The sequence below is a fragment of the Fistularia commersonii genome, chromosome 2, assembly GCF_037954325.1.
Source record: "Fistularia commersonii isolate RoL2024-O1a breed Wild chromosome 2, RoL_Fcom_v1.0, whole genome shotgun sequence".
NCBI lineage: Eukaryota > Metazoa > Chordata > Actinopteri > Syngnathiformes > Fistulariidae > Fistularia > Fistularia commersonii.
In genome coordinates this window covers 8,324,974-8,350,597 of record NC_141285.1, presented here as the reverse complement: position 1 = coordinate 8,350,597, position 25,624 = coordinate 8,324,974, and the positions used below count along the sequence as shown (strand labels likewise).

At 38.8% G+C, this 25,624-nt stretch overlaps 2 protein-coding genes across 4 annotated transcripts; one reads left to right on the top strand and one right to left on the bottom strand.

Moving 5' to 3' along the window:
- Window positions 1-386: 386 nt before the first annotated feature.
- inpp5f (inositol polyphosphate-5-phosphatase F) lies at window positions 387-12,874 on the top strand. Of its 3 annotated transcripts, none has more exons than XM_086165635.1 (20): window positions 387-610; window positions 2,180-2,260; window positions 2,803-2,939; window positions 3,979-4,107; window positions 4,255-4,422; window positions 4,545-4,601; window positions 4,942-5,140; window positions 5,339-5,518; window positions 6,322-6,389; window positions 6,726-6,850; window positions 6,949-7,026; window positions 7,900-8,020; window positions 9,492-9,620; window positions 9,834-9,951; window positions 10,035-10,233; window positions 10,736-10,807; window positions 10,886-10,959; window positions 11,146-11,274; window positions 11,369-11,456; window positions 11,595-12,874. In XM_086165635.1, the coding sequence occupies exons 1-20, from the start codon at window positions 514-516 to the stop codon at window positions 12,739-12,741; spliced, it is 3,396 nt and encodes a 1,131-aa protein (XP_086021761.1). In that variant the 5' UTR covers window positions 387-513; the 3' UTR covers window positions 12,742-12,874. The 3 variants fall into 3 exon arrangements, with proteins under 3 accessions (XP_086021761.1, XP_086021753.1, XP_086021770.1); XM_086165627.1 differs by having other exon boundaries at window positions 4,237-4,422; XM_086165644.1 differs by lacking the exons at window positions 387-610; window positions 2,180-2,260; window positions 2,803-2,939 and adding an exon at window positions 3,437-3,548 and having other exon boundaries at window positions 4,237-4,422.
- A 4,428-nt stretch (window positions 12,875-17,302) lies between these two features.
- Window positions 17,303-25,236, bottom strand: mcmbp (minichromosome maintenance complex binding protein). Its single transcript, XM_086165669.1, has 16 exons — window positions 25,066-25,236; window positions 23,924-24,015; window positions 23,688-23,828; window positions 22,959-23,000; window positions 22,784-22,873; window positions 22,549-22,687; window positions 21,880-22,025; window positions 21,408-21,505; window positions 21,159-21,328; window positions 19,992-20,115; window positions 19,775-19,892; window positions 19,228-19,393; window positions 18,967-19,100; window positions 18,189-18,356; window positions 17,928-18,016; window positions 17,303-17,688 (listed from the first exon to the last, which is right to left on the bottom strand). The coding sequence occupies exons 1-16, from the start codon at window positions 25,121-25,123 to the stop codon at window positions 17,562-17,564; spliced, it is 1,902 nt and encodes a 633-aa protein (XP_086021795.1). The 5' UTR covers window positions 25,124-25,236; the 3' UTR covers window positions 17,303-17,561.
- Between the last annotated feature and the right edge of the window lie 388 nt (window positions 25,237-25,624).

The following is a 25,624-nucleotide window of genomic DNA, read 5'->3' as shown; positions in this document are numbered from 1 at the left end:
TACCAGAATAATTATTAGTGAGACTTGAAATAATTCCTATGAGACTGTTTTTCCCACTAAAATCAATTAAGAACGATAGTAATCATGCAGTTATAATAATAGTATGCAGGCTACCTGCCCTCCGGTGATGACGGGCAGGTCACGTGTCATTGTTTGGAACAGGAAACTGTCACTTACGTCTTGAACAGACGCTGCTGTCGGAGGTGCATTATCATTCATTGAGGTGTGTTTGCCTACATTCGGTTCAGCTTGACCGTGGCAAGGAATGCGTATCTGGCATAGATAGCTGTTACCTATCATAATGCGTAGAAGTCAAATCAGCAAATCTGACACGCATCCTGCTGCCGCTGCTAGCTGGCTAGGTCGTAGCCTTCTGCCGTAGCTTGTTGGAGACGAGCTAACTGTAGCTAGCCAGTCGCTCTCTCTGGCAAACTACGGGTAACAGTCGAGAAGTTGACTACCCGGCTTTTCAGCCCGACAGTAGGTTATTTTGGTGTAACGTCAGGGGACGAGATGGAGTTGTTCCAAGCCAGGGACGAGTACATTCTTCAGAGCGGGGACCGGGCTCTGTGGTGCAGCCGAAAAGACGGCTCCATGACCGTCAGACCTGGTATGTAGTGGATGAAGGCTGCTCCTCTGCCGGCCGTTTACCTGAACGGTTATCATTAGCCTAATAGACTGAGATGTGACTATGGGAGTTTGTTTGACCGAAAGGAGGGATTACTTTCTTTTGGTGTTACATACAGTGTTACATACTTAAGGTCTATCTAAATAACATCTTCAACACAAATGCCATTCATTTATATTTCGCGCTAACTTTACACGATATTAGGGTCAGTATTAAATCATCTGAAATTAACCAGGATAATGAAATAATAAAGCTGAGTGTAGCTTTTTTAATGTCTTGAAATTATCATCAGAACTGTCATACCAGTCAAGACAACTCCCCAGATATATGTTCTAGTTTCTCTGATGTTACACAATGAAGTAAAAACTAGACATTCCAGTTCATAATACCAAACGAGGACGTCGCTCTAATTAAGTCACAGTAGGTGTCACTTTTTTTTTCAATTTTTGTTGAATGAACAATTCATACATCAGAAGAATATCTTCTCACAAAAACACAGAGACATCAAATTGTTTCAAACTACCTTATTTACTGTTACTAATGCCTAATGAAGCTGTTCTCGCCATTGCAGTTGGTTTACACTGCGTGACTGAGTCCTGGTACTGTGACTCATAACTATGACAAACTAGTGGTCATGCTGGATGAAATACTGTTAGTTGTGCAGTTTAATCAGCAGTAAGAGTAGAGTGGATGTGTCCTCTTTGCTAGTGAAGTTGTATGGCAGTGCAGCCGTCCTGAACAGGTTTTCAGTTGCACCACTGTTTCATAATTTAATTGGAAAAAGGGTTTACACTCCTTACCCAGTTTCCACTCCACTCTTGAGCACATTTCGAATTATTTTGCATAAACATCACACATTTAGAGAACAGAGGCTGCACTGCTGTGTTGTATTTTCTCCAGCAAAACATGTCCTTGTAAGTGTTCTCTTATACATGAATTTGTCTGGCGTGTTGAACAGGAAGAGTCTTTGTTTGAGTCACTGGCTGAAGTCTGCCTTTAGCCCCACCCTTCACATTTTTCTGATTTTCTCCAGTATGATGTTTAATGCATCACTAATGGCAAGCATTCCAGTTTTCCTATAGCCCATGTGTAGCCATAACAGACTTCATAGTTGACCTGGAGTTTGAAAATGTTCGGAGATGTAAATTTTAATTACCCCGAACAATAAAAACTATTAGCATTGGACACCAACAGTGTTATTGTACATGTAAGGTCACATTGAAAGTGACAACCACCAGTAGATTTACTGTTTTATATCATTTACCACAATTAATACATTTGTTGATGTTGTTTTCATTTAGTGGTCTATCAAGGGAAATTGTGAAAAATTTGATTATCGAGTTTTGTTCACACATTTGTAAGTGTCAATGTCAAGCTGTTTCTGACAGGAAGGCTACATAAGCTCAGATGTGAAAGATGAGTTAAGTGCTTTTTCCACTGTTGTTTTTGCAAATGTGCAGCAGTGACTAATAAAGCATCATGTCATGTGCTGCCTTTCTGTTCAGCCATGCCAATGTTATAATTGCTCTGTTATTTGCATTTTTACTTCAGCTACTGACTTGCTTCTTGCCTGGAACCCAGTGTGCTTGGGTTTAGTGGAAGGTATCATAGGCAAGATACAGCTTCATACTGGTAAGTAGATAAAGGTATTGCTTTTTATTTTATTTCTTTAAATTTCCGTACCCTTACCCTTTAACATGGTATCTGCTTCCTGTATAGAGTCAACAGACTTGTTGCTCTGAGTTTTCCCTCCATGGGCTTGGATTAACAAATCATCCAGTCATTTGTATGTTTCTCACTCACAAATAGAGGTGTTAAATGTGTGTAGTAATACTTCACATCTACTGTTGAAGAGGAGTCCGCTGACTCTGATGATGCAATCTGTGACAATTCTGGGGGTCAGTTGTATTCACACCTGTGTCTATACATACCTCAAGAGGTAATTGGTTAACATATTTTACAAAAGAAAATGTGTCACTGACAATAGATTTGTCCTGGGAAATGTTACCTATTACATGTAGGTGACAGTCATATATTTTTTTACCTGATGAATTTACTTGATGTCTTTGACTGTTTTGGTAAAATAGATTTCTGGCTTGTGGGCAACTGATTTTCTCAGACATTTCAGAATGAACACCCATGATGCAACTCCCTGTCTCTGTTTCTCATAACAGATCTTCCTCTTGGCCTCATATTAATCCGCCAGAATGCACTGGTTGGACAATTACCAGGGAACCACAAAGTCTACAAGATCACCAAGATAGCTGTCATTCCTCTGTCTGAGGAAGATCCTCAGGAGCTTGAGCTTGAGGTGTGCATCCTAATACTGTAATAATATATGGAAAGCAGCAGTTGAATTAATTCTCTCAGTCCACTGAAAATATGTTAGTTCTTGTGAGTATTTATTAGATGCTTTCAGTACTATTTATGTGTAAGTCAGTAACGTGAAGTCAGTAGAGGCAGGGGAGCCCGGGCCTCACCTGTTATCACGGAAAGAAAAAAATGCAAAATGAAAAATGAATTAAATGGTTATATTTATTCAGTGATTTGTACTATAAAATTATTTTCCACATAGCTTCAACATTTTTAGTTATTTTTTTCCAAAATTGCTAAAAAAAATCACATTTACCGTTCAAATATGAAGAAGAGATGTGCGGTGATCATGGCAGTGCCTCAGCAGCCATGAACCTCACCGCCTGTCACTGTTGTCAGTATATGATTAATGTCTTATGCGCTGTCAGAGGTGCACAATGTGTTTTGATTGTTTTGGTTTCATCAAAATCCAGGATGATTTTTCACCCACACATCTGATCAAATTAAATGTAGATCATGATTGTGAATGTGCTCAGTCAGAAACTGAATATTGCTAAGATTTCCAGTCTTTCAGGGGAGCTTCATGGATGAGACAGAGAGTTTCCAAGTGAGTAATGATGGTTAAGAGAATTTGTAGGTAGGTTTTAGAGCCCATCCAGTTGTACATTGTGCTTGTACTTCAGAAATATAATTCCTCCCCTATGCACTAAAGCTAGACATTAGACAACTGAATTTAAATAGTTTATTGAAATTTCCCCACTGTGGCAGAATTGAAGCAATATTCTATTCTATCCTAGCTTGATAATATGAAAACTATTCCAGGTTTTCAAAGGGTTGATTGTGCTTCTGGATATCATGATGCTCAGCTGTTTCCATGTATCCCACCCCTAGCAGATAGTTGTTATAAGTAGCCATTGTATTTGTGAGCAGTGAGACAATATAGATTAATGTTTTATCTGATTTGGTCCAAATAGATAAGATTGTGATGTAAAGAAAAAAAAGACAGCACATAACCTTGACCAAAAATCTTTTCTCAGCTTTGCAAGAAACATCATTTTGGAATTGACAAATCAGAGAAACTCGCCCCATCTCCTGATGAGTCTAAGTTCTTGATGAAAACTTTAAGCCAGATCAAGTCCAATGTGGCTGTGCCCATAAAGAAAAAGGTATTTTTTTCTGTATATTCCAGTAAAAAAACAATGTCATGGTCAAACCCATACATGAAAAGTTTCTGTTTTTCACCCTTGTAAAGATTTATTTTTTGCTTTGTCACCTCGCCACTTATTCCTATCCAGTACTCCCCTGCCTTCCAGGTAAAGGAAAACAAAGAGAAGGAGAGACTAGAGAGACGGCTTCTTGATGAACTGTACAAAATATTCATGGACTCAGATTCCTTCTACTATAGTATGACCTACGACCTGACGAACAGTGTACAGCGCCAGGGAGATTCTGAGAAATTAAAAATACCCTTCTGGAAACAGGTTTGAACGGAAAAGCAAATGTTAGACTTCATGTGCAGCTTTTTCTTAGATGCACACAGTAAATGCAAAAAACCCTTTTATCTGGTTAATTGTTTATTTTTTTTAATTATTATTTTTCAAAGGTTGATGACCGGTTCTTCTGGAATAAATACATGATCCAAGACCTCATCAATCTCCAGGTAACTGATTCCTAAACAAAACAAAACAAAATGAAACAAAACAAAACAACAGAAAACTACTGCTTTGTGTTGTTTTTCTATATTCAGAATTTAGTAAAGGGACTTTAGCTACATATTGGATTCTTACATGATTGTTGATGCAGTCATTTATTTTTCAATACAGCTGCTGGCCCTGCCTGGCATTAGCTCATGATTACCTGGCTTTATCACAAAACCATGAAATAAAAGTGCTTACAGCATGGCTTTAGCCAAGATGATCCATGTAGGGAACTTGATGTATACAAAATCGTTTTAAAATCTAGTAAACAAACAAAAACGTTATTTACTTTGTATACTCCAGGTCCCGGAGGTTGACTTCTGGGTGATTCCAATCATCCAGGGCTTTGTTCAGGTGGAAGAGCTTATAGTTAATTACAATGAGACTTCTGATGAGGAGCGAAGCAGCCCTGAAACCCCACCACAAGAGGTCACCTGTGTTGATGACATCCATCCCCGCTTTACAGTCGCCCTAATCTCAAGACGTAGTCGCCATCGTGCAGGTACTGTACTACAGTACTGTAGTCCAAATGTGAAGGTTAGCTCATGTGACTACAAGTGATTAACCAATCACTTGACTCCAAAGGGAACAATAGGATTGTTTTCAAGACTAAAATTAAGGGTTTTTTTTTTTTTTTTGTTCTGAAATTAATGATAACACGCTGTAACAATAATTGTTGAAGCTTTCTACTTACCCACAGGGATGCGGTACAAACGCAGAGGGGTTGATACAGATGGTCATGTTGCCAATTATGTGGAGACAGAGCAGTTGATTCATGTACACAGCCACACTTTATCTTTCGTGCTGACTCGTGGCTCAGTTCCTGTCTTCTGGAGCCAGGCAGGTTACCGTTACAATCCTCGGCCACGCTTAGAGAAAGGTCAGTGGTGTCTACTTCATCGTACACTATTGTATGTCTTTGATTTTTATTCATTTATTCATTTTTCTGGCTAATTTTAAGATGTTTTTCCTAAATCAGCCTCTAACATAAACTTAGCCTTATTACAACTTAAATTTCAAGAGGTTACATCTTGTCATGTAAATTTCCTTGTCATTTCTTGAAATTATTTTTTGCTAATTCCTCGGCAATTTTTTTACTGAAGTTTTGCTTTTTGTTCCGATGTTTTTTTGTTTCTTATTTTCAAATGTGTTGGTAGTAAAATTGCATTTTGTACTGGAATTAAGTTTGCAGAATAAGAAAGAAGAAACTATAATGAAAAGAGAAATTACTTTTTAACAGTATTATTTATAAGAATAAATGAATACTCTCATATCTGCAAAATCCCTTTCTCCCCGTTTCTTGTTTTATATGTTGTGACTACATCAAACCACAAGCTTGTCTATCAAATTCTCTATCAAAACATAATATTGGGCTCCCTCTATTTCACATCCCTATCAGCTACCCTGAAATCAGACCTAACTAAGCAAAGACAGACCCCATGGCAATATCCCAGATGAACAAGACAGTGCAGCCAAGGGGAATTTGGGGAGAATAAATAGAACAGGGAAAATGAAATTCTTATAAGGATGACAATTCCAGTCATACTTTGCAGTTACTGGCGGGAGAAGTCCATTTCTGACTGATTTTATTTCTGTGCCACCACCTCTATGAACAATCTGATAATAGTTATGAAACAGATTAAGCGCCTAAAATCAGTTGTTTATATTTGTCTGACATTTCAGAGGAGAAGGAGACCATGTCTTATTTTGCTGCCCACTTTGAAGAACAGCTTAAACTCTACAATAAACAGGTGCATTGGTTTTTCTCCCACTTGGGTTTGTGGTGAACAGATATTGACAAATGCATCTTTGTCTGGTAGTTTTGTTATTTTACGTAATTTTAGAACTTTAGAGGTGACAAGCATCTTTGGTTACATTTGTAAGAATACCTTTGTATTTTAACATTTGCTCTGTACTACTTTTGAAGGACCATTTCAGCAGGCCTGAATTTGTGTTTAACAGTAGCATTGCTGTTAAGGTGCTGAAAGAGGCCTGTGTGTTGCAACTGCTCTTATATATTGTGAATATCCATCAGAATGTTTTTGTTTTTAAGTGGAATTCTTTTCCTTCTGTATTTTCCTTTCTAGGTCATCATTAACTTAGTGGATCAGAGTGGACGAGAGAAGATGATTGGTGATGCGTATCTAAAGCAGGTTTTACTTTACAACAACCCAAACCTCACTTATGTTTCCTTTGACTTCCATGAGCACTGGTAAGAGACACTCTGCTGCAGTACAGCTGTCTGTAATGGTTTTATCCGTCAAAATGCATTTACTTCCTCTTTACCCCTTTTTATGTTCTGCTTCTCAGCCGAGGTATGAAATTTGAAAATGTGCAAATACTGACAGATGCCATTGCTGATATCATTACTGACATGAAGTGGGCCTGGTAAGTGTGTGTGTCTTTTTTTTCTGACCTAAAGTGGAATGTTGAGGATCGAGGCCCAGATCAACACAGTGTGTAGCCCTGTAGTGACTACGCTGTCAGTCCGCCCCCCTTCATAATTGCAAAAAGTAACATTTCTAAACGTAGTTTTAAAAGCTTACTCATTGAAACTGATATTGCTCCAATGATCCTGAGCCTTAAGTATAAAACTGTAATGGTAAAGGCATAGAAGCCTCAGGATTCTTTCTTGTGTATGTCCAACCTATGTTCTTCTCACGCATTTTTCGTCATTATTTTGTTTTAATTCTTTGCTTGTGAGAAGCTATTGAGAAGTCATTGGGAATGTTTTATTGACATATTTCTTTGAAGTGTTTTTCATAATTTGTCTACTGAATTTTATTTCTGTCTGATTTTGGATCATTTTGCCTTCTTTTCTGTTTAGCTGATCTCTTACTATATTTCTTTGAAGTTGGAGTTGAAGACCTTTTTGTTCATATTTTTTCCTCCCAGGGGACACATCAATTTTTAAATGGCAAATTACCTGTTAATCTTACATGTTTTGAAGCAGTTGTTATCAACTCTAAAAATGTGACAAAATTGTGATTCTTTGTTTTTCATTATCATTTGGGTCTCTCGGTTGTGCCCCTTTTATCATTTAACTGATACCATAAATGGATTATTTGTCTTGGACATTAACATTTGGTTGTTTCAATTACAATATGAATGAGTTTTTAAGTTACTTAAAATAAATAAACACCTCGTGACTAGTATTGCCCAAGCACAATTTATTAGGCTTGTTTGTAATTTTAGATATTTGTTAAATTTGGTGATTATAAGAATATATCCAGTCCTTTCTGCTGTATGTTTCTCTGTCAGGGTGGACCAGGCTGGGGTCATCTGCAAGCAGGAGGGAATCTTCAGAGTCAACTGTATGGATTGCCTGGACAGGACCAATGTTGTCCAGGCTGCTGTTGCTCGGGTGGTGATGGAACAACAGGTGAGAGATATGCTTTAAAAAATGTTTTACCAGGGATAGACTTTCTTTTAGACTTGTATTTCAAAGCTTTATTAGTTAATATGGCTTGCATCCAAATCTAAAGCTTTGCCAATGATGTCCTTCTTGGTTCTCAGTTATCTAGGACAATAGATTTTGTCTAATCTTATCGTGGCAACTTGATTTGGTTTTTAGTTTTTTAGAATTGAAAAAACCTCTTCATAGTGAGAAATAAAGAGCAGTTGCCGTGATAAGATTTGATAACAATTGCTTTGCCAATGTTGAAACACCTTAAAAAACTATGATAACTCTTAGCAGATATTCTATATAATACAACTTAACACATAATAGTTTTGTGAGTTGCCCAGCACAAGCTCACAACAATCTCCTCCCACTCATCCCATTCATTCTTTTTATAACTGGTCACACTTTCAATGTGAGGAATAATTTTTAGTGAATTAATTATGTTGAATTAAAATAAGAAAGAAGAAGCAAGAAGAGGAATTCATCTTTTGAAGTTCATTACAACCACTTCCCATTTTGCATTTTTGTACCCTTTTGCAATGAAAAAGGAAAATATAAATATCCATTAATATCTACTTTTTCCTCCATTGAGCTTGTTGCCGGTCTCTTGCAATCTTGCAAATATTGTGCTGATTTATTCATGTCATTATGGAGAATCATCATATCTGCCATGATGACCAATGTAGCCATTATCAATGCAGTTATCATGAAATTACTCTCTTCCTGCACCCATAGCCCTTTAATCTGAGACATACATTGTTCCTTATCAAACTCAAAAGGACTTACTAAGAAGGGGCCACATCGATAGGATTGTCTTAAAGTGATAATAGAATATTTCACTAACCTCCTTCTGCTTACAGTTTTCTCTGAGTACTTTATAGAAATGTGATTCAGGATTGTTTTGGTATTGGTCCATTAATAGCCTGTTTAAGCCCTGTTGCACTGTAGATAACCAACATCAGCATACAGGACTGTCTCAGAAAATTAAAATATTGCAATAAAGTTCTTTATCTTCTGTAATGCAATTACAAAAACAAAAATGTCATACATTCTGGATTCATTACAAATCAACTGAAATATTGCAAGCCTTTTTATTATTTTAATATTGCTGAATATGGCTTACATCTTAAGAAAACTCCTATCTCAAAATATTAGAATATTAGAGTAATTTTTTTTTTTAATTGCATTACAGAAGATAAAGAACTTTATCACAATATTCCAGTTTTCTGAGACAGTCCTGTACATTCGTTCATTAAATCACACTCTGAACATAAACCTTAATGTCAAATCAGTACCAAAGAGCAAATATATATACCAACAGGTCACAGTTTATAGAAAACTAGAAGCTGATTGGGAATTCTGTTTTGGATAGAACCAAGGGAAGTTGTCATCTAGTGATCCATGAAACTTAATTTCATCATATCCTCAAAATTATCCGTTGTCTCTGTAGCTGAAGAAGTTGGGAGTGATGCCCCCAGAACAGCCTCTACCTCTCAAATGCTACAGAATTTACCAGATCATGTGGGCCAACAATGGTGACACTATTAGCAGACAATATGCAGGAACAGCTGCACTCAAGGTAACAACACAGCTTTCCCACACTTGCCTGTTTCTTTTCAGCAAAAATATTTTTAATCTTTCTGTAAATGTCTCATTCACAAGAGTCCTCTTTGTGTTCTCTTCTCAATGCTGAAGTGGAGTTGTGTTAAATGTTTAATCCATAGACATTTATGGACACTAGATCAGCAGTGCTTGAAAACATGCTTAAATTAGGCCACTGATATGCTTTTAGGGGGATTTCACCAGGACCGGGGAGAGGAAACTGGCTGGCGTGATGAAGGACGGTGTGAACTCAGCCAACCGCTACTATTTGAACCGCTTCAGGGATGCTTACAGACAAGCTGTCATTGGTATAGAAGATAGATGTTATTGCCTTAATATTTGTGATTGTATCTGTTTTGTCCCAGAATGCATCTTTTGCCTCTCCCTACAGACCTTATGATGGGCCTGCCGGTGACAGAGGACCTGTACTCAATCTTCAGTAAGGAGAAGGAGCATGAAGAGAAAGAGAAGGAAAGCCAAAGGGGGGCTCAGGAGCAAGTCAGCCTTCTGCTGCAGACCTACATGCAGCTGTTGCTGCTAGATGATGAAAAATTTCATGGCGGTTGGGCCCTGATTAACAGTGACATAAGGTTAGTTTCCTGTCTTCCTCACAATATTTGATCATAGATATGACTTACCAACGTTTTATTAAGTTTTAATTTTAACTAGTTTTATGGATGCATGTGAAGTGTCTTTCTAATATATATTTAGAACCAGTGCTTTCAAAGCAAGGGTAATGTGACATGTGAAAGATTTTCAGAAATCAAGTCAAACTTACAAAGATTCCAAAAAACCCAGCCTGTTTTAGAGGAAATTGTAACAGACAAATACTGAAACATCAAACATTAAGAAATTGCCAAATCGTTGAAAGAAGCAGTTACCGGAACTCAAAAAATTCAAGAAATTAGGTAGCAATGAAAGCCATTTTGCTCTTACCGTATATAAATTAGAAATCAGAATCGATTAAAATCAGAACAACTGAGGCTGTTGCTTTTTTATTTTAGGAAATCCATCTTAAGAATGTGTCAAGTGTTCAGTACTAAGCTTTTTTTCTGGAGCTGTGTTGTCACAATCTCTTGTATTCCCAATCAGCCTTATTGACGCCACCAACAAAGATGTGGATGTTTTGCTGCTCCTTTCTGACAAAGCATATTACATTGCCTAGTAAGTCTTAACTGTACAATTGAAATTATTATTTAGAATATATAACATTTCTAATGAATTAGTTTTTTCTGATTATAGCTATGACGAAGAAGCTGACAAAGTCAACCAATTTCAGCGCCTGAATTTGGAAGGGCTAGAAAAGGTTGAAATTGGTAAGTACTAATGGCTTTCACTCAAAGGAGAAGTGAGTTTTTATATATTCAGTGAGTCATCCGACACTTCCCAAAAGTGTGTTTAACAGTTTCTCAGGAACATTTTAACCAATATTCCTGCTGACAATGATTCATAGAAAGGAAGAACAGCTTTAGAAAGTCTTATGTATGTATTTTCTTTGACAGGTCCAGAGCCCACGCTATTTGGGAAGCCAAAGTTCTGCTGTATGCGTTTGCATTACAGAAATGAAGAAACAAGTGGATATTTTCACACTCTTCGAGCTGCTACTCGGAATCCTGAGGATGACGGAAAAGGTAGAATGGATCTCTTGACTTGTATGAAATGGCTAGACGAGGAACATTTCCTTAACTGCACAGTGGTTGAGATGTGCATTATTATCCATTTCAGACACATTACAATGCATTGCTGAGATGCTTCGTATAACAAAGCAGTCAACAGGGCAGGACCTGCTGATTGTTGAAAAGAAGCTCGAGAGGTAAGCCATCATTAACACATTTTTATTCCATATGATTAGATATTAAAAAGCTAATGAATCTATGTGTTTTCAGTATGATTTTGTTTTTTTGGAGTTTAAATCACTGATAAAAATTAAGTTATATGATTTTTTTTTTAGGCGGCAGAGCAAACCTCATGAAGATATCATGGGGATCCAGAACAAACCTCCAGATCAGGTTCAAGGTAGCTCTGGTTTAGCACAAGGCAAAAGTTTCCTTCTCAATAAATTCTCCTCTCTTAATCAAAAAGTGAAACAGACCAAAACAAACGTCAACATCAGCCCCTTCAAGCCTCTTGGGAGACTGGGAACCCTCTCTAAGCCAGATGTAAAGGTCAACTTCCTAAAGCCCACTATGCATGTCAACCTTTGGAAATCGGACAGCAGCTTGGAGACGTCAGATAGCAATCTTGCCACTGGAGCCTTGAAAGATATTGGTGATGAACACTCTGAAATGTCGGACGACACAGACTCCTACAATTCTGAACCAGAGCAGCCATGCTCTGGCTCGTTAGAAAATGTGGACTATGTCCTTCCCAGCTGTGGCATTGTAGCATCCAACCCAAGACTGGGCAGTCGCTCACAGTCCATTGGTAGTGTGGAACTAAATATCCCCTCTGTTATAAGGGTCAGTGGCTGTGAAGAACAGGAGAGCTCTTCTCAAGTCAATGACATCAAGTCCCCAGGGGCCGCGTCAGTGGCCGAAGAAGCTATCCTGATTGACTTTGGTACTCCCATTGATGTCTACTGTCACCAGTTTGTCCAGGATGCACAGACTAAGCCTGTTGAGGTGTTTGGAGAGCCGTGCTTAACCAACCCTGTAGCTATAGTGCAGAATAAGTCCCCAATAGACTCAGACAAGCAGCCTGTCACTGACCACCAGCATCAGCAGACAGAGCTCCAGCTCCCCCGGCCATCCCAGCTTGACGTCCAGTCCTCTACCTCCAGTCCCAACCTCCTCACCGTCCAGAAGCCCACATCTGCAGCCTCAGGAGGCTCTCAGAGGAGTCTGAGTTCACAATTGGAGGGCAGCCTTGGTCCCTCCCCTGCTGACAGCAATGGCAGCAGAGTGGTCTCCCCCTTTGCCAAGATCAAGAGCTCCATGGTCCAGGTGGCCAATCTCACCCAGGCAGGACTTACCCAGGGCATCAACTTTGCTGTGGCAAAGGTACAAAAGAGCCCAGAGCCTGACACTGTCAACGCGGCCCAAGAGAACGAGCTGAAGGCAATGTTCACACAGTGCCAGACCAGGATCATTCAGATCTAGTGCTTTCCTTGTCGCTGGTTCTCCTGGTAGAGGATCTTGTATGTATCCAAAACTTAGTAGCAAAAGCTTGCACATGGTATCACTGCTTGGCCAAGAAATGCCCCCTTAGAGTAGCCCTTTAGTTGAAATTTCCCATGTTAATGATCTTACTTAAATGACCAAACATTGCAGTGGCTGTGTTTACATGCACTCTGAAAATACACCTTGTGGAGTGCAGTTTTTGCTAACGTACTTTAACATATTCTAATGATTGATTATTATTTTGATCGTATTTTCGTTCTGCCCATGATGATCCCGTGATTGTTTTTAGTTAGTCGAGTGTATTTTTCTCAAGTTACATTAGAAGCTCTAAAGAATAGATCAGATCATAAAGTACAGTTTTCATACTAAGTTTTGAACTTAGCTGATAATCTCTTTGTAGTATGGGAGTATTTTTGTGCATGTAAACACTGTCCTTGAATTCCTGTTAAGTTTAATAGATTACTCACAATACTCGCATGAGAGGTTGGTGGAAACAAGAGACTTTGAGACAGTAATTACTAACTACCTGTCAAAACCAAATGGGAATTTATCCTGCCATCCAGTTCATTCAGGTCACCTGTGGTAGAAACCAATTTGCATCAGTTGTAGTAGAAGCTGACAGAATTTCCCGTTTCCTGAAAGTTATTTCCGAGTTAAATATTGCCATTTTTATAGCTTAGAATCTAGCAAGATGAAAACTGTATGTAGTTGTCCAGTATAATATCAGTGTTGTCAAGTGATACTAAAGGTATACAAACTATGACTAGACAAGACCTTAGTAAGAGTGTTCTGTTTGTTAATATGTATAGAGTATCGATTGTGTAACAGTTTCTTGTGTAGCGCCTTCCCTTATGCTTTTTGTATTGATGGCAGGGTGGCAGCTTAATATGTTCAAAGACGTAAGAGCATTATATTTTTAAATTATCACCCTTAATCCATTGCTAACCATGAATGACATGGAAACTGATGGTTGGATTTGTTTTGATAGTTATATTTAAATAACTGTTGTGGTAATGGTTGTACTAATTAACTTTGAGGTTTTGGGTCCTTGGCCAGCATTGTACATTTCTGTGTGCGCGTGTGTGAGAAGGAAGTGTAGCATATAGTAGGTATATATGCAATTACGCCCACCCAGTTATTAGAAACACTCATACTTTATGCACTCCCCAAACTGAAAGCATATTTGCCTTAACAGGAAACTGAAGTGGGATTATACATATACAGTGAGAAGAACAAGTATTTTATACACTGCTTATTTTTTAGCTTTCACCCAGTTGTAAAGCATGTAGAGGTCTGTAATTTTTAGTCAAATGTACTGTCCAACTATGAGTGACGGAATCTAAATCAAAAATCCAGAAATGCAGACACTTTGTATGATTTTTAAGTAATCAATTTGCTTTTTATTGCATGACCTAAGTATTTGAAACATCAGAAAAATACATCTTAATTTTTGGTACAGAAACCTTTTTGGCAATTACAGAGATCAGACGTTTCCTGTAATTTTTGAAAAGGTTTGCACACGCTGCAGCAGGGATTTTGGCGCACTCCTCCATACAGATCTGTAAGGTTTTGGGACAGTCACTGGGCAATATGGACATTCAGCTCCCTCCAAAGATTTTCTATTGGGCTCTTGTCTGGAAACTGGCTAGGTCACTCCAGGACCTTTAGATGCGTCTTAGAGAGCCACTCCTCAGTTGCCCTGGCTGTGTGTTTCAGGTTGTTGTCATACTGGAAGACCCAGCCACAACCCATCTTCAAGGCTCTCACTGAGGGAAAGAGGTTGTTAGCCAAGATCTGGCGATACATGGCCCCATCCATCCTCCCCTCAATGTGGTGTCCTGTCCTCTTTGCAGAAAAGCGTCCGCAAAGAATGATGTTTCCCCCTTCGTGCTTAATGGTTGGGATGGTGTTCTTGGGGTTGTACTCATCCTTCTTCTTGCGTGCACTGCAGGATTTTAATCCATGACAGCGTAGTGTTACTAATGGTTTTCTTTGAGACTCGTCTCAGCTCTCTTCAGGTCATTGACCAGGTCCCGCAGTGTAGTTCTGGCTTGATCCCTCACCATCCTGATGATCATTGATGCCCTGTGAAATGAGATCTTGCATGGAGCCCCAGACCAAGGAAGATTGACCGTCATTTTGAACTTCTTCCATTTTCTAATAATTGTGCCAACAGTTGTTGCTTTCTCACCAAGCTTTTTGCCTGTTGTCTTGTAGCCTATCCCAGCTTTGTGCAGGTCTATGATTTTACCCCTGATGTCCTTTCACAGCTTTCAGGTCTTTGCCATTGTGGAGAGGTTGGAGTTAGTTTGAGTGTGTGGACAGGTGTCTTTTTAACAGGTAACGAGTTCAAACTGGTACAGTTAATACAGATAATGAGAGGAGAACAAAGGGGCTTCTTAAAGAAGAAGTAATAGGTCTGTGAGAGTCGCAATTCTTACTGGTTGATAGTGGATCAAACACTTATGTCATGCAATAACATGCAAATTAATTACTTAAAAATCATACAATGTGTTTCTCTGGATTTTTGTTTTAGATTACATCACTCACCGTTAAAGAGAACCTACGATAAAAATTGAAGACCTCTAAATGCTTTGCAAGTGGGAAAAGCTGAAAAAATCAGTAGTGTATCAAATACTTGTTCTCCCCACTGTATACATATGAATATATATCAGGTATTTATCGCAAAATCTACCTTTTAAAGTCTGGTCTTTCATGTTACATTTGGTGTACTGTAAAATATCATGTTCAGGGTAAATATTTTTATCTTGGGATATTTCCTATACTGCCAGCATATATGGGATATTCTAGAAATTAGCAGGTTTTATGACCAGCAGCTGTGTGTGTATGTGTGCGTACGTGTGACTGACTGAGAGCATTCATTCACACTCATTTCAGAGCTTTTTTTGGTCAAAGAAACTTAAAATTGTGATGCCTGTTGGCAGGTTTTGCCTCAATATTTCCACTTTATCTGTAACGCGTATGACACACGACCTATTATAGCAAACAGCTGCTTTCACTACCCCATTTTGGCCTTTCCCTGATGTTCTTGCACTGACACATGCTAGCTGATATTGAAACAATAATCATATCTGACCATTTTGTTAAATCTGCTCCTAAGTTGACACGTAGCCGGTAATCAACATTTTTATGTATATTGCTCAAATGTAATTTCTTATATCCATGTCAGGACATTTCTTGCCAACCATTTAATTTTGCCACTGACAACAGCAGCTCCTGTTTCAAAGTTGGCTTTGTTAACTTCCGTAATCATAATCTAAGCTTTCAAATGAGAATGGTTCATGTAGAGAGACAACAGGTTAACAAGTTTTGACTTTTCTTTTTAGGTTTTTAGTTCCACATTGGGTTTTGATTTCTCATTTGCAACTAAAATTAATCAACTTTACAACATGGTTTTTACTTTGATATTTTTCTAATGCTTACGCCCTAAAATCAAAGGCATCCAGTGTAAATTGCTGATTCCTCTTAACAATAACATCAAGATTGTGTGTGAAAAAAGCTCAGATATCACAATGCAGTCAAAAATACATATATTACATTACGTTGAATATATTTAAACCCTGCTTGGTACACTTTACATGACCTCTTGTATTTATACTGAATACATTTTGCTGGCATAATGTAGGTACACAAAGAATTTAATTAATTCATACATTTCTCCTTAACTTCCAAATCTTAGAATAGGCCCAGAAAGTCCAGTATCAGTCAGGTTGTTATACTAGAAGAAAGTAATAGTCAGCATATAGTTGTCTGCATTGATGTTTAGCACCGCCTTCAGTTGAAATATCCCAAGATAAATGGTCACATTTTTCATGTATTGTGTTGCCGGTTTACCTCATTCAGCTTGCTCAATGGCTAATGGAATAGCTTGTGTATGGTGACCGATCAGGTTAGCTGTAGCCCCGACTGCTTTGTGGTTGCTGCGATATATAGTAATTTAACCTGCTGATTAGTTTGTGGTGCTTCGAAAGCCCTCAGGTGCATTGCTGTAATGCAGGTTTCGGGTGTATTTTCAACTTAACAAGATTACAACACTGGCGCAGTTCACACATCTCTATCCAGAACTGGTGACAAGCCGAAAGGAACGGAACTTCCTGAACATTCCCCACTGACCACAATACTAGAATATCAAGTGTTGTTTTTTTTGCAAATGCTGGTATAGGTGTATTTCATTCTGGATATATGGAGTGACCTTTTTTTTTTCCTTACAAAAAGTGATTGTTACTTGCTTTACCCCCCCCCCCCCCTTGGACCCTGGACCTTGAGGTGGTCATGTGACTAGCGGTTTTAAAATCTTTGATTTGCACTTTCAGTACATTCTCAAGCATTAGTTCCATTTAATCTGACTGCCTGTCACATTTTCCCTGATCAACATATCGTTGTCATAGTTTTCCACTGTGTACTGAGATTGTATTGTATATTAAAGTATCCTATTTATTCTTATCCTTTCTGGTCCTGGTAATAAAAACATCCTTTACACTAATTTTATGCCAGAATTCAGTGAATGAACAAACTTTACTTTTACTTTTCTTCCAGAACTTTATTTACACAAAGTTACACAGAATTAACTGATGATGCAACAAAAACTCAAGGCACAATGACAGAAATAATGGACAATAACATTACTACAATTACTATATGGGAAATACAGTATAATTAATTTTAATCAAAAGAAAACTAAACTCAAACTTTTAGGAAAAAAATGTACCATTTTTCTTTTTAACAAATGTTATTGTCATCAAAAAGAAACAAAAGCCATTTAGTTTTTCCCCTGGTGATTATGGCTCATTGCCATTGACACACTTAGTTTGTTCCATCCTTCTGCTTCGTAGCAGCTCTATGTTTTTGGCTCTTAGCCAGCAATCTCTGGTCAAAGCAGTCTGTCCCAGGCTCAGACTTAACAACCTAACAACACAAACAGTCAGTCATGATATGCTATCATGCAGTTTTTGAATATGAAATGTCATCAGATGTTAAAGGCATCTAAGCATTGAAACTAGCTACATTTATATTTTGACAGGCCCACAGTAGTGTGTGTGAGACACTAGCATACTTTTGATGATTTTTGGTTAAGGTAGGAAGGGTGAGTGCATCCCTGGCACAGTTGTGTGTTGAAATCCCTGATCATAGGAATCATAGCCTACCTGGACACAACTAGCATCCTGTGGAGGTCTTCAGCAGTCATGCTCTGAGGATCATCTTTCCTCATATCTACAAAGTCATCCTCAACTGCCTAAAACCGGTGGAGAGAGGACAGGCGGTTAAAATTAAGTCTAATGCTGTTTGTAATGGACCACAAAGGGAGACAGCTGACATTAATGATTTTTGACAAGTTTGACCAACTTTGAGTACATCTTTATCTTTCAAACTACAACTACATAAAGAGGATGAAAATATGTATTTACCTTTGTCACATCATCAGAGATAGTGTATTCCAGCAGCCGAGCCACACTCAGGTAGAGTCTGAATTTGTTCAGCTGTGACAAAGTCTGTGAGTGCATGTGGATGCTGTTCAGATACTCTTCTATGTCAGCTGGAGCAACTTGAGGCTGGAGATGTATCTGACAGTCAGACTGTGTGGTCAAAGAAAGAAAAAGAAAATATTCACACCGCATCACTGAATACCTTTAGAGCAGGGATATCCATTTCTACACTCGTGGGATCCAGGTGTCTCCTTGACTGATTTGGAATGTCAGCACACGTGTGTCAGGAGCAAAAGATTGTAAGTCTGAGCTACCTACTCAATCAGTTAATTGTTGATAAATCTAACAGATGTGTAGCTATGACTTTCAACCCTTGGACCTGTGTAGAGCACAGTGCCCTTCACTGTGGGCCTAATAGTTACCCTGACCTGATGCCTCGCCTAGGATTGTTCCTCTACCACACAGCTGCCACCATGGCAACCTACTAGGGCAACACACAAGAATAGAACACAGCACATTCCTTGGGCTGTTCGCAACACAGTGACACCCAGGCTAAGCCTCCAGCTGGAGGGGGTTCTGTTGCCAGCCAATGGAGACTGAGATGACAATGTGACGCCAGCTGGAAACAACCACCAGCGTCCAACAAGCTGGTGTCTCATGAGGGGCTGGAAGAAACCTAACCTACCCCTTAACTGCGAATTCAAGTGGAGGTGGAGTTCTTGCCCTGGCATTCACACACCACGACTGTCTTTGTGCTTACCGGCAATAGTGACCGTCCCTCTGATGTGATGATCACATTAATATTGCAGGGGAATTCCATCTGGTGGTAGTTAAAGTCATAATCAACTTTCTGCCATGAGATCAGATTCCCCAGGGCGGTGACATTTTGCACACCTACAAAACAAAACCCACAGCAGCAGATACGACCATGTTACTTTCGGCCCACCGCTATCAGCAGAGGTGGTATCAAACAGCAGTTTGTGAATGTGTGCCCCCCACTCTTGATTTTAAGAAGACTCACCTGTTGTTTCAAGCTGTCCCTGCTCCAGCTGGGTCTCATCTAAGAAGAGGGAAGTGTTCCTGGCCAGCTGCAAGGCTCCACTCACCAGCCGGTTGGCCACATAGTCTTTCTTTGGCACTAAACGCATCTGATTCATGTATTGGAGGCTCATGCCAAGATAATATGACTGCACAGAAAACACCAAACAGGCTTTTGATGATAATTGTAACTTCCACAGCACTTTGGACCAGAATGAAATTAAAAGACCAAATCTACACCTAGTTTTCTGTAAAATGTTTCTGCATATTTTCTTGTAATATGTGAAATCTGATTTTTTTTTCACACATATATTTAAACATTCATTTTTCATTTTAGATAAAGTTTTGAAGTCTGAATTGCTAGTCCACTAACAACCACTAGGAAACATTATTGCTAACAAATTCCAAGTAACTTTTCGGCAGCAAATTTGAGTTATCACATTGTAAAACTGCGGTTGAGTGTTTAACACTTATCATAAAGTCATATGTAGCCATCCTGCCAGTTGCTGTGAGGAAGAAAACTGACTCACAGAGGGTATGAGGTGCTGGATAGTCTGGTAGAGGAGTTTAGTGTATGAAGCAACAGTGGGGCAGCCACTCAGGTTCAGGGTGAATTTCCCAAGAGGGAGAACATCTCTTCTTGCGTACCTACAACAAAACCCAGCCCAAGTTTAAAGCTTTGTAGAAAGGCTGCTTTTGGCATAGAGCCACAAAACAAAGAGCGACTGACTTGTTTTTGATACGTACACAGTGGAAATAAGATGCAGAATAAGGTACTCAGCAGCCAGAGCATCTCCCAAGAGCACATGAGTGAAGTAAGTGAGTAGCTCTGCCCTGACAGATACCATCTCACTCTGAGTCGAAGATAAAACTAAAGAGGAAGGACAAAGGATATATTTGATTCTGGAACTTCTACAATTGAAAACATTCAGTGAGTTTGCTTGAAGCATCACAAGGAAAATTAGCAGAAAAGCTACTTTTTTCTGCAACTCTGCATAATGCTGGAGGGTGGAAGATTTCTTTTGCCTCATTGTTTGATGAAGTTTCATAATAACTGGAATTGTCAAGTCAAAAGTCAGGAGACTGAAGGCAGTACTAACTATATTTAGAAATGGGAGTAACAGCCATGTTAAAGCAGTCATAAGCACACATAAGCTGGATATTCAATCGAAAACCTGACTGGGTCTTTTAGTGATAGTCGTAATACTGCAATACAGCAAGCAGCAGGTCACTGACTTTATATGTGGTCATTTCAATTCAATGTTTTTGTCAGCTTTAAACAAGTGGATTCAGATGAGCTTCTGCACATAAGGTAGAAAGAGGATGATTAATTACATGGTGCAATTTTTAAGAATAAAGCCATAGCACTGTTTGGCAGTTACAAAAAGAGCCATGTCAAGGCTCTGAAAGGCTCTGTAGACTTTCAGCTGTGGCTGGTGAAAGAATCTTGTTGAAACCTGGGGAAAATGTGTGAATTTGGTGTCATTTATTTGTAAAGTACACAGAGCCTACACTCCTAACAGAGAGTAATATTAATTTTAAAAAGTAAGCCTCAAATCGATCAATCAAGTTAAAGGCTAAAAAAGTGTTTCGCATAAAGGTCAAAACCAAGTTTAAGTCTTCCTTTTTGAATCTGAGGACAGCTCAATCTGTGGCTGATCTGGCCTGAACCCAAGTCATTCAAACTTTAGTTCAAAGCTAATTCAAAATCCTAAAGTCTTATTTCTTCATCACCTTGTAGGATGCACTATTCATGTGACTACTTCATTTGTGGTGTGAGAAATCTTAGACATTGATTACATTCAGAGAAATACAATTACCTGTTTGGCAAAGCAGGCTTCAATTAAAAGTGAGTTTGAAATATTGTGGAAAAACAGTATTTGAAAAATAAAGGTAACAACAATTTATCCTTACAAGTACTGTTGTCCAAGAGGACAGACGGCAGCAGAGGGTTGTTGTGGTGTAGACACTTGGCATAAAGCAGGTGGAGGCGAGGTACAAGTGAAGCTGGTGGGCAATGGACTCTCTGCTCCTCTGGCGTCTCCATGCACTCTGAAGGGTCCATGATGGAGGAAGCGGTGTCCCTGCGGCGACAGGCTAAGAATGAGCTACAGATGCACTAATCACAACCAAAAAAAGTATTGAAGAGGTTGAAGATCTCACTTGTCATCTGCCAGAGCACTGAGAGCAGGACTGACAGAGAGGATACCGTAGACCTCTACTGTGTCATTCAGTTTAAAACTTTCCCAGTTCTCATAAACCTGCCAACAACACACACAATCAAATTGACTCTGGACAAATAAACCAATGAACTAACTCATAACGCAAATGTTTGACTGTGTAAAACTACAGCATCAGAACAATTCTCTAGGTCGAAGTGTATGTAGTCGTCACTGCAACATCACAAACATGTGGTCTACGCGTTGGCTCATGACCAGCACCACCTGGTACAATCTGTGGTTTCCTGGATAAATTTAACAACATCTGAATTCAGCAGTGACTCTGTGTGTATGCTTTTATTGTAATTAGTGGAAATCTGTGGTGATTTTGGTCATATTCAGGGCTCACTCCATATACTTCTGCTGAGAAATAGTGCCGCTAACGTATAATTTGTGTCTAATTGTGGATGACATACCTTGACTAAGCATGCAGGACCCTTCTCTCCCGGCAGAGGGAAGTTTAGATCAAGATGCGAGGTAGATGCTGTCAGGCTGGAAGGTGCCTCTTTCTCCTGCTGCTTACAGTCGCCATTGCCATGCTGCTCTGTGAGGCTCTGAGGAACTGCAGAGAGTGGAGAAAACATAGGACATTTGGCCAAGAGCTTGCGGTGGATGCTAAAGGTTGACAGAGAAGACTGTGATAAATTTTCCTTATCATTTAATTGCTAGGAAGTAATCTAGCCTTTAGACACTTGTGTGCACACTTCTCATGATTCCTCTTCCAATCATATTTCACTGTGAGCATCTCTGCATTTCCAGGAATCTCCAACTGACAGATCAAGGATAAAAATAGCCAAAGGCAATTTGTTAAAGCAGTTTGTGATATTTAGAATGATGTATCATTCAGACGCTCCAGAACAGATTCCAAATTTCCTTTCATCTCTGCTGCCACATGTTGTATAACCAGAAGAAGCCTTGCATTTTGTACTAAGAACCCATTTGTCTCCTATGAATCTGTACAGTACCTTTGTTTTTGAGCTGTTAAGGATTGTTGGCTTGCATCTTTTCTCACTAGACAATAGCAATTACAATGTTAATTGTCTCTTGCTTATGGTCTGTCCAGCCGATTAGCCATCGGCTCATACCTTTTTGTGGCTCTCTCTGTCTCTGTGGCTGGGAATCCATGACGTCCATGTCATCATCTTCCTCGTAGCTGCGTTTCTGTCTGCTTGGCACATAAGAGGTGGATGGGAGCACTCGCGCTTGACGAGAGCAGGCATAGTTGTGCAATAGACTAATTAAGGAAAATAAACATTTTATTGAAACAAAAAATACAGCTTTCAGTTAGCTCCTCAGTCATCTCATAGGCAAAAAGGATATCTCTTTAACCCAAAGATTTTCTCCAGGAATAGGCACGCAGTAGAATGTTTGTCTCTCTGCAGTTGTTGTATTTACAGAGTTCAAATCCAACTGGATAGAATAACGGCAGTCAATACTAGCAGACCTGAGAAAGAGCATTTCTGTATCCTTTAAATAATAAAAGATGTGAACTCACCCCGTATTCTGTCACATCTTTGTACTTCCCGCATCGTAACACCTGTAGCAGGTTAGACAATAAAATGTTAGACAATTAAAATGTTTTTAGGATGGATGTGAGAAACTTGCATAGAGCTGAGAAAATATGTCAAAAAAGTGAATATCATGACTTACAGGAGAACAGATTACCGGATGCACAACATTAAAATCATATGCCTTGCCAACAATATGAGGACCAGTTTAATTTCAATTTTAAGAAGAGACCAAATGTTGTACATAAACAAATCTAATCATAGTTCTGCCTCTACGAACAAGTTTATCATTAAAGCCTGACAACCACCTAAAATTGGCCCATGAGATGTCGAAGGACACAGAGCAGGTAATGATGAAGAGCAGAACAATGAGGGAAGATGAGGGAAGAAAATTTCCTCGACGTACTTAATATGAAACGATAGACTAACAAAGTGAGTTCACGGCAAGTTTTTTTCCCCTTCTTGAATAATCATTTGCAGGCACTGTCTAGCAGCTATGTTGTGAGAAAAGGTTGACAACGCAAACACCGAGAAACATACATTTACAAACAAATTAAATTGCCTAGTATCTGTGAATCAACAGAAGGACTACCGGTGAAGAGTTACTTTTAATTATTATTATAAACATCTGAGAATTTTAACATTTATATTTTAACTGAAAGAATTAATGTGATAACCCCAAATCTCTTGCTAAGAAAAGATGGGGAAATACTCACTTTGACTTCTGTAGAAGAATCTATGGTTTCATACACGCTCATGTAGAACTCTGGATCAAACATGTCCTGAATAAAACAGCGAAATTTGACCAGGCTGTTGGGTTTCAGGTAATGAAGTGGGATGTCGTTCATAGATGGAACCTACGGCACACAAAAAAAACATAGGTCAATCATAAAAAAATATGTGCTCAAGCAGATTGCGAATTAGATGCTTATTGAGGACCTGAAATCATTACCCAGGTATGGGCAGACTTTTCTTTCAACTGCTCTTTGAAGAATTCCACCACTTTGGCTTCCCATCTTAAATTTGGGTCTTTCTGGGAGGCAACTGCAAATTAAGGTGATATCATCAAAATAATGAAACTGTCATTCATAGTATTACAAAATGGTATGCAAAATATGAAAACAGAAACCTGATCAGCAAACCTGAACAAGAGCAATATGTTGTTAATACTGGTAGGGGAAATGTAAAAAAACGTCCCCCTTTCATCTCTAATATTATAGCTTTTTAATTTCTAACCAATTTAGGGGCAATTGCGCTCCTTGGATTAGGATCACAGATTTTTAAGCAATCTCACAAGATTTTGAATGGAGATTTCTGGAAAATTATGCAGCATTTTGTTAGATATTCATTTTAAACCAATTAAGGAAAACTTACTGGGGATGGGAAAAATGTGATCATGGAATTTATATTCTCTAAATGAAAAAAAGCAAAGGCATAAAATAGTATCTGTATTTTTATCTTACATTAAGCTGTGTTTTCTGTCCTAATGACAATATCATGAGATGAATATAAAGGCATTGTTGATACTGTATAACTATGTCTGAATTAGAATAGATGACATCTAACAGTATTCAGTTTCGCTGCATATTTTCATCCCAAGAACAGAACAATAATTAAAAATAAATATGACAAAATAATTTCATTCATTCTCTATAAGTAGTGATAAAAAAATATGCTTAACGGAAAACGTAGAAAGTTTCATGCCCAAAACGTAGACACAATGACTATAACTTAGGTATTATCCCTCACAGCCTCCGTAGCGGTATGTGGCCTACACGGTACGAGCTAAAACAAATATCCAACTAAAGAATCTGATAGAGCGCCGATGCGTGTCTCAGCTCAACTCGGTTAGGTTCATGTTGCACATGAATGTTATAAAACGGAGGAAAACAGAGGTGTAGCGGGAGGCAGTGCAGCTCCCGTGGCCCATGTTGTTCACAGAAACACTGTTTGATGCTTCTTAATGATAGAATACTTGCAAGTGGTGTAAAAAATACTACCTTAGCTATTTTACACGTTTCGTAGCTACCAAGCACGCTAGCTAGGTTCACGCGTTGCAGATGTTAACAGGCAAAGTTCCGGCGTGTCTCTTACCAAACATCCCCTCAACAACGCCCAGGGGATTGTTAATCCAGTCATGCGTTGACGGCATTATTTAGCAGACACAAATACCAGAAGTTTAAAACAATTTTTAAAAGGCTTAAATCTATTTTAATGTAGTAGTTAGTGCACTTCACTCAAAGCAGGTACGCAGAAGCCAGGGCGGGAAATTTGCGTCAGACGACGAACGAGTGGTTCGCTTGTTTTGCTTCAAGAGAGCAACCGGAACGAGGAGCTTCAGTGGTGTTTGAATTAGTTTAGTGTACACTTAAATTTATTTGTAATAATTTTCACTCAGTGCTGTTATACGGAAAATCCACATTCATATTATGAAAATACCAAGATGCATTGTCTTTTTTACATATGATATGAAACTATAAAATGTCCCGGTGCAGTGAGTTCGTTTAATCTCTAGGTGGTAGCAACAAATCAGCGTAACTGTTTTCGCTACCACGAACAAGCTGTAGCTTAACGACCGGCGTGAGTTCAGTAGATCTACAAACTATCTATGAGCGGGAATTTCCATCCATTGTAACATCTTCGTATATTGTAA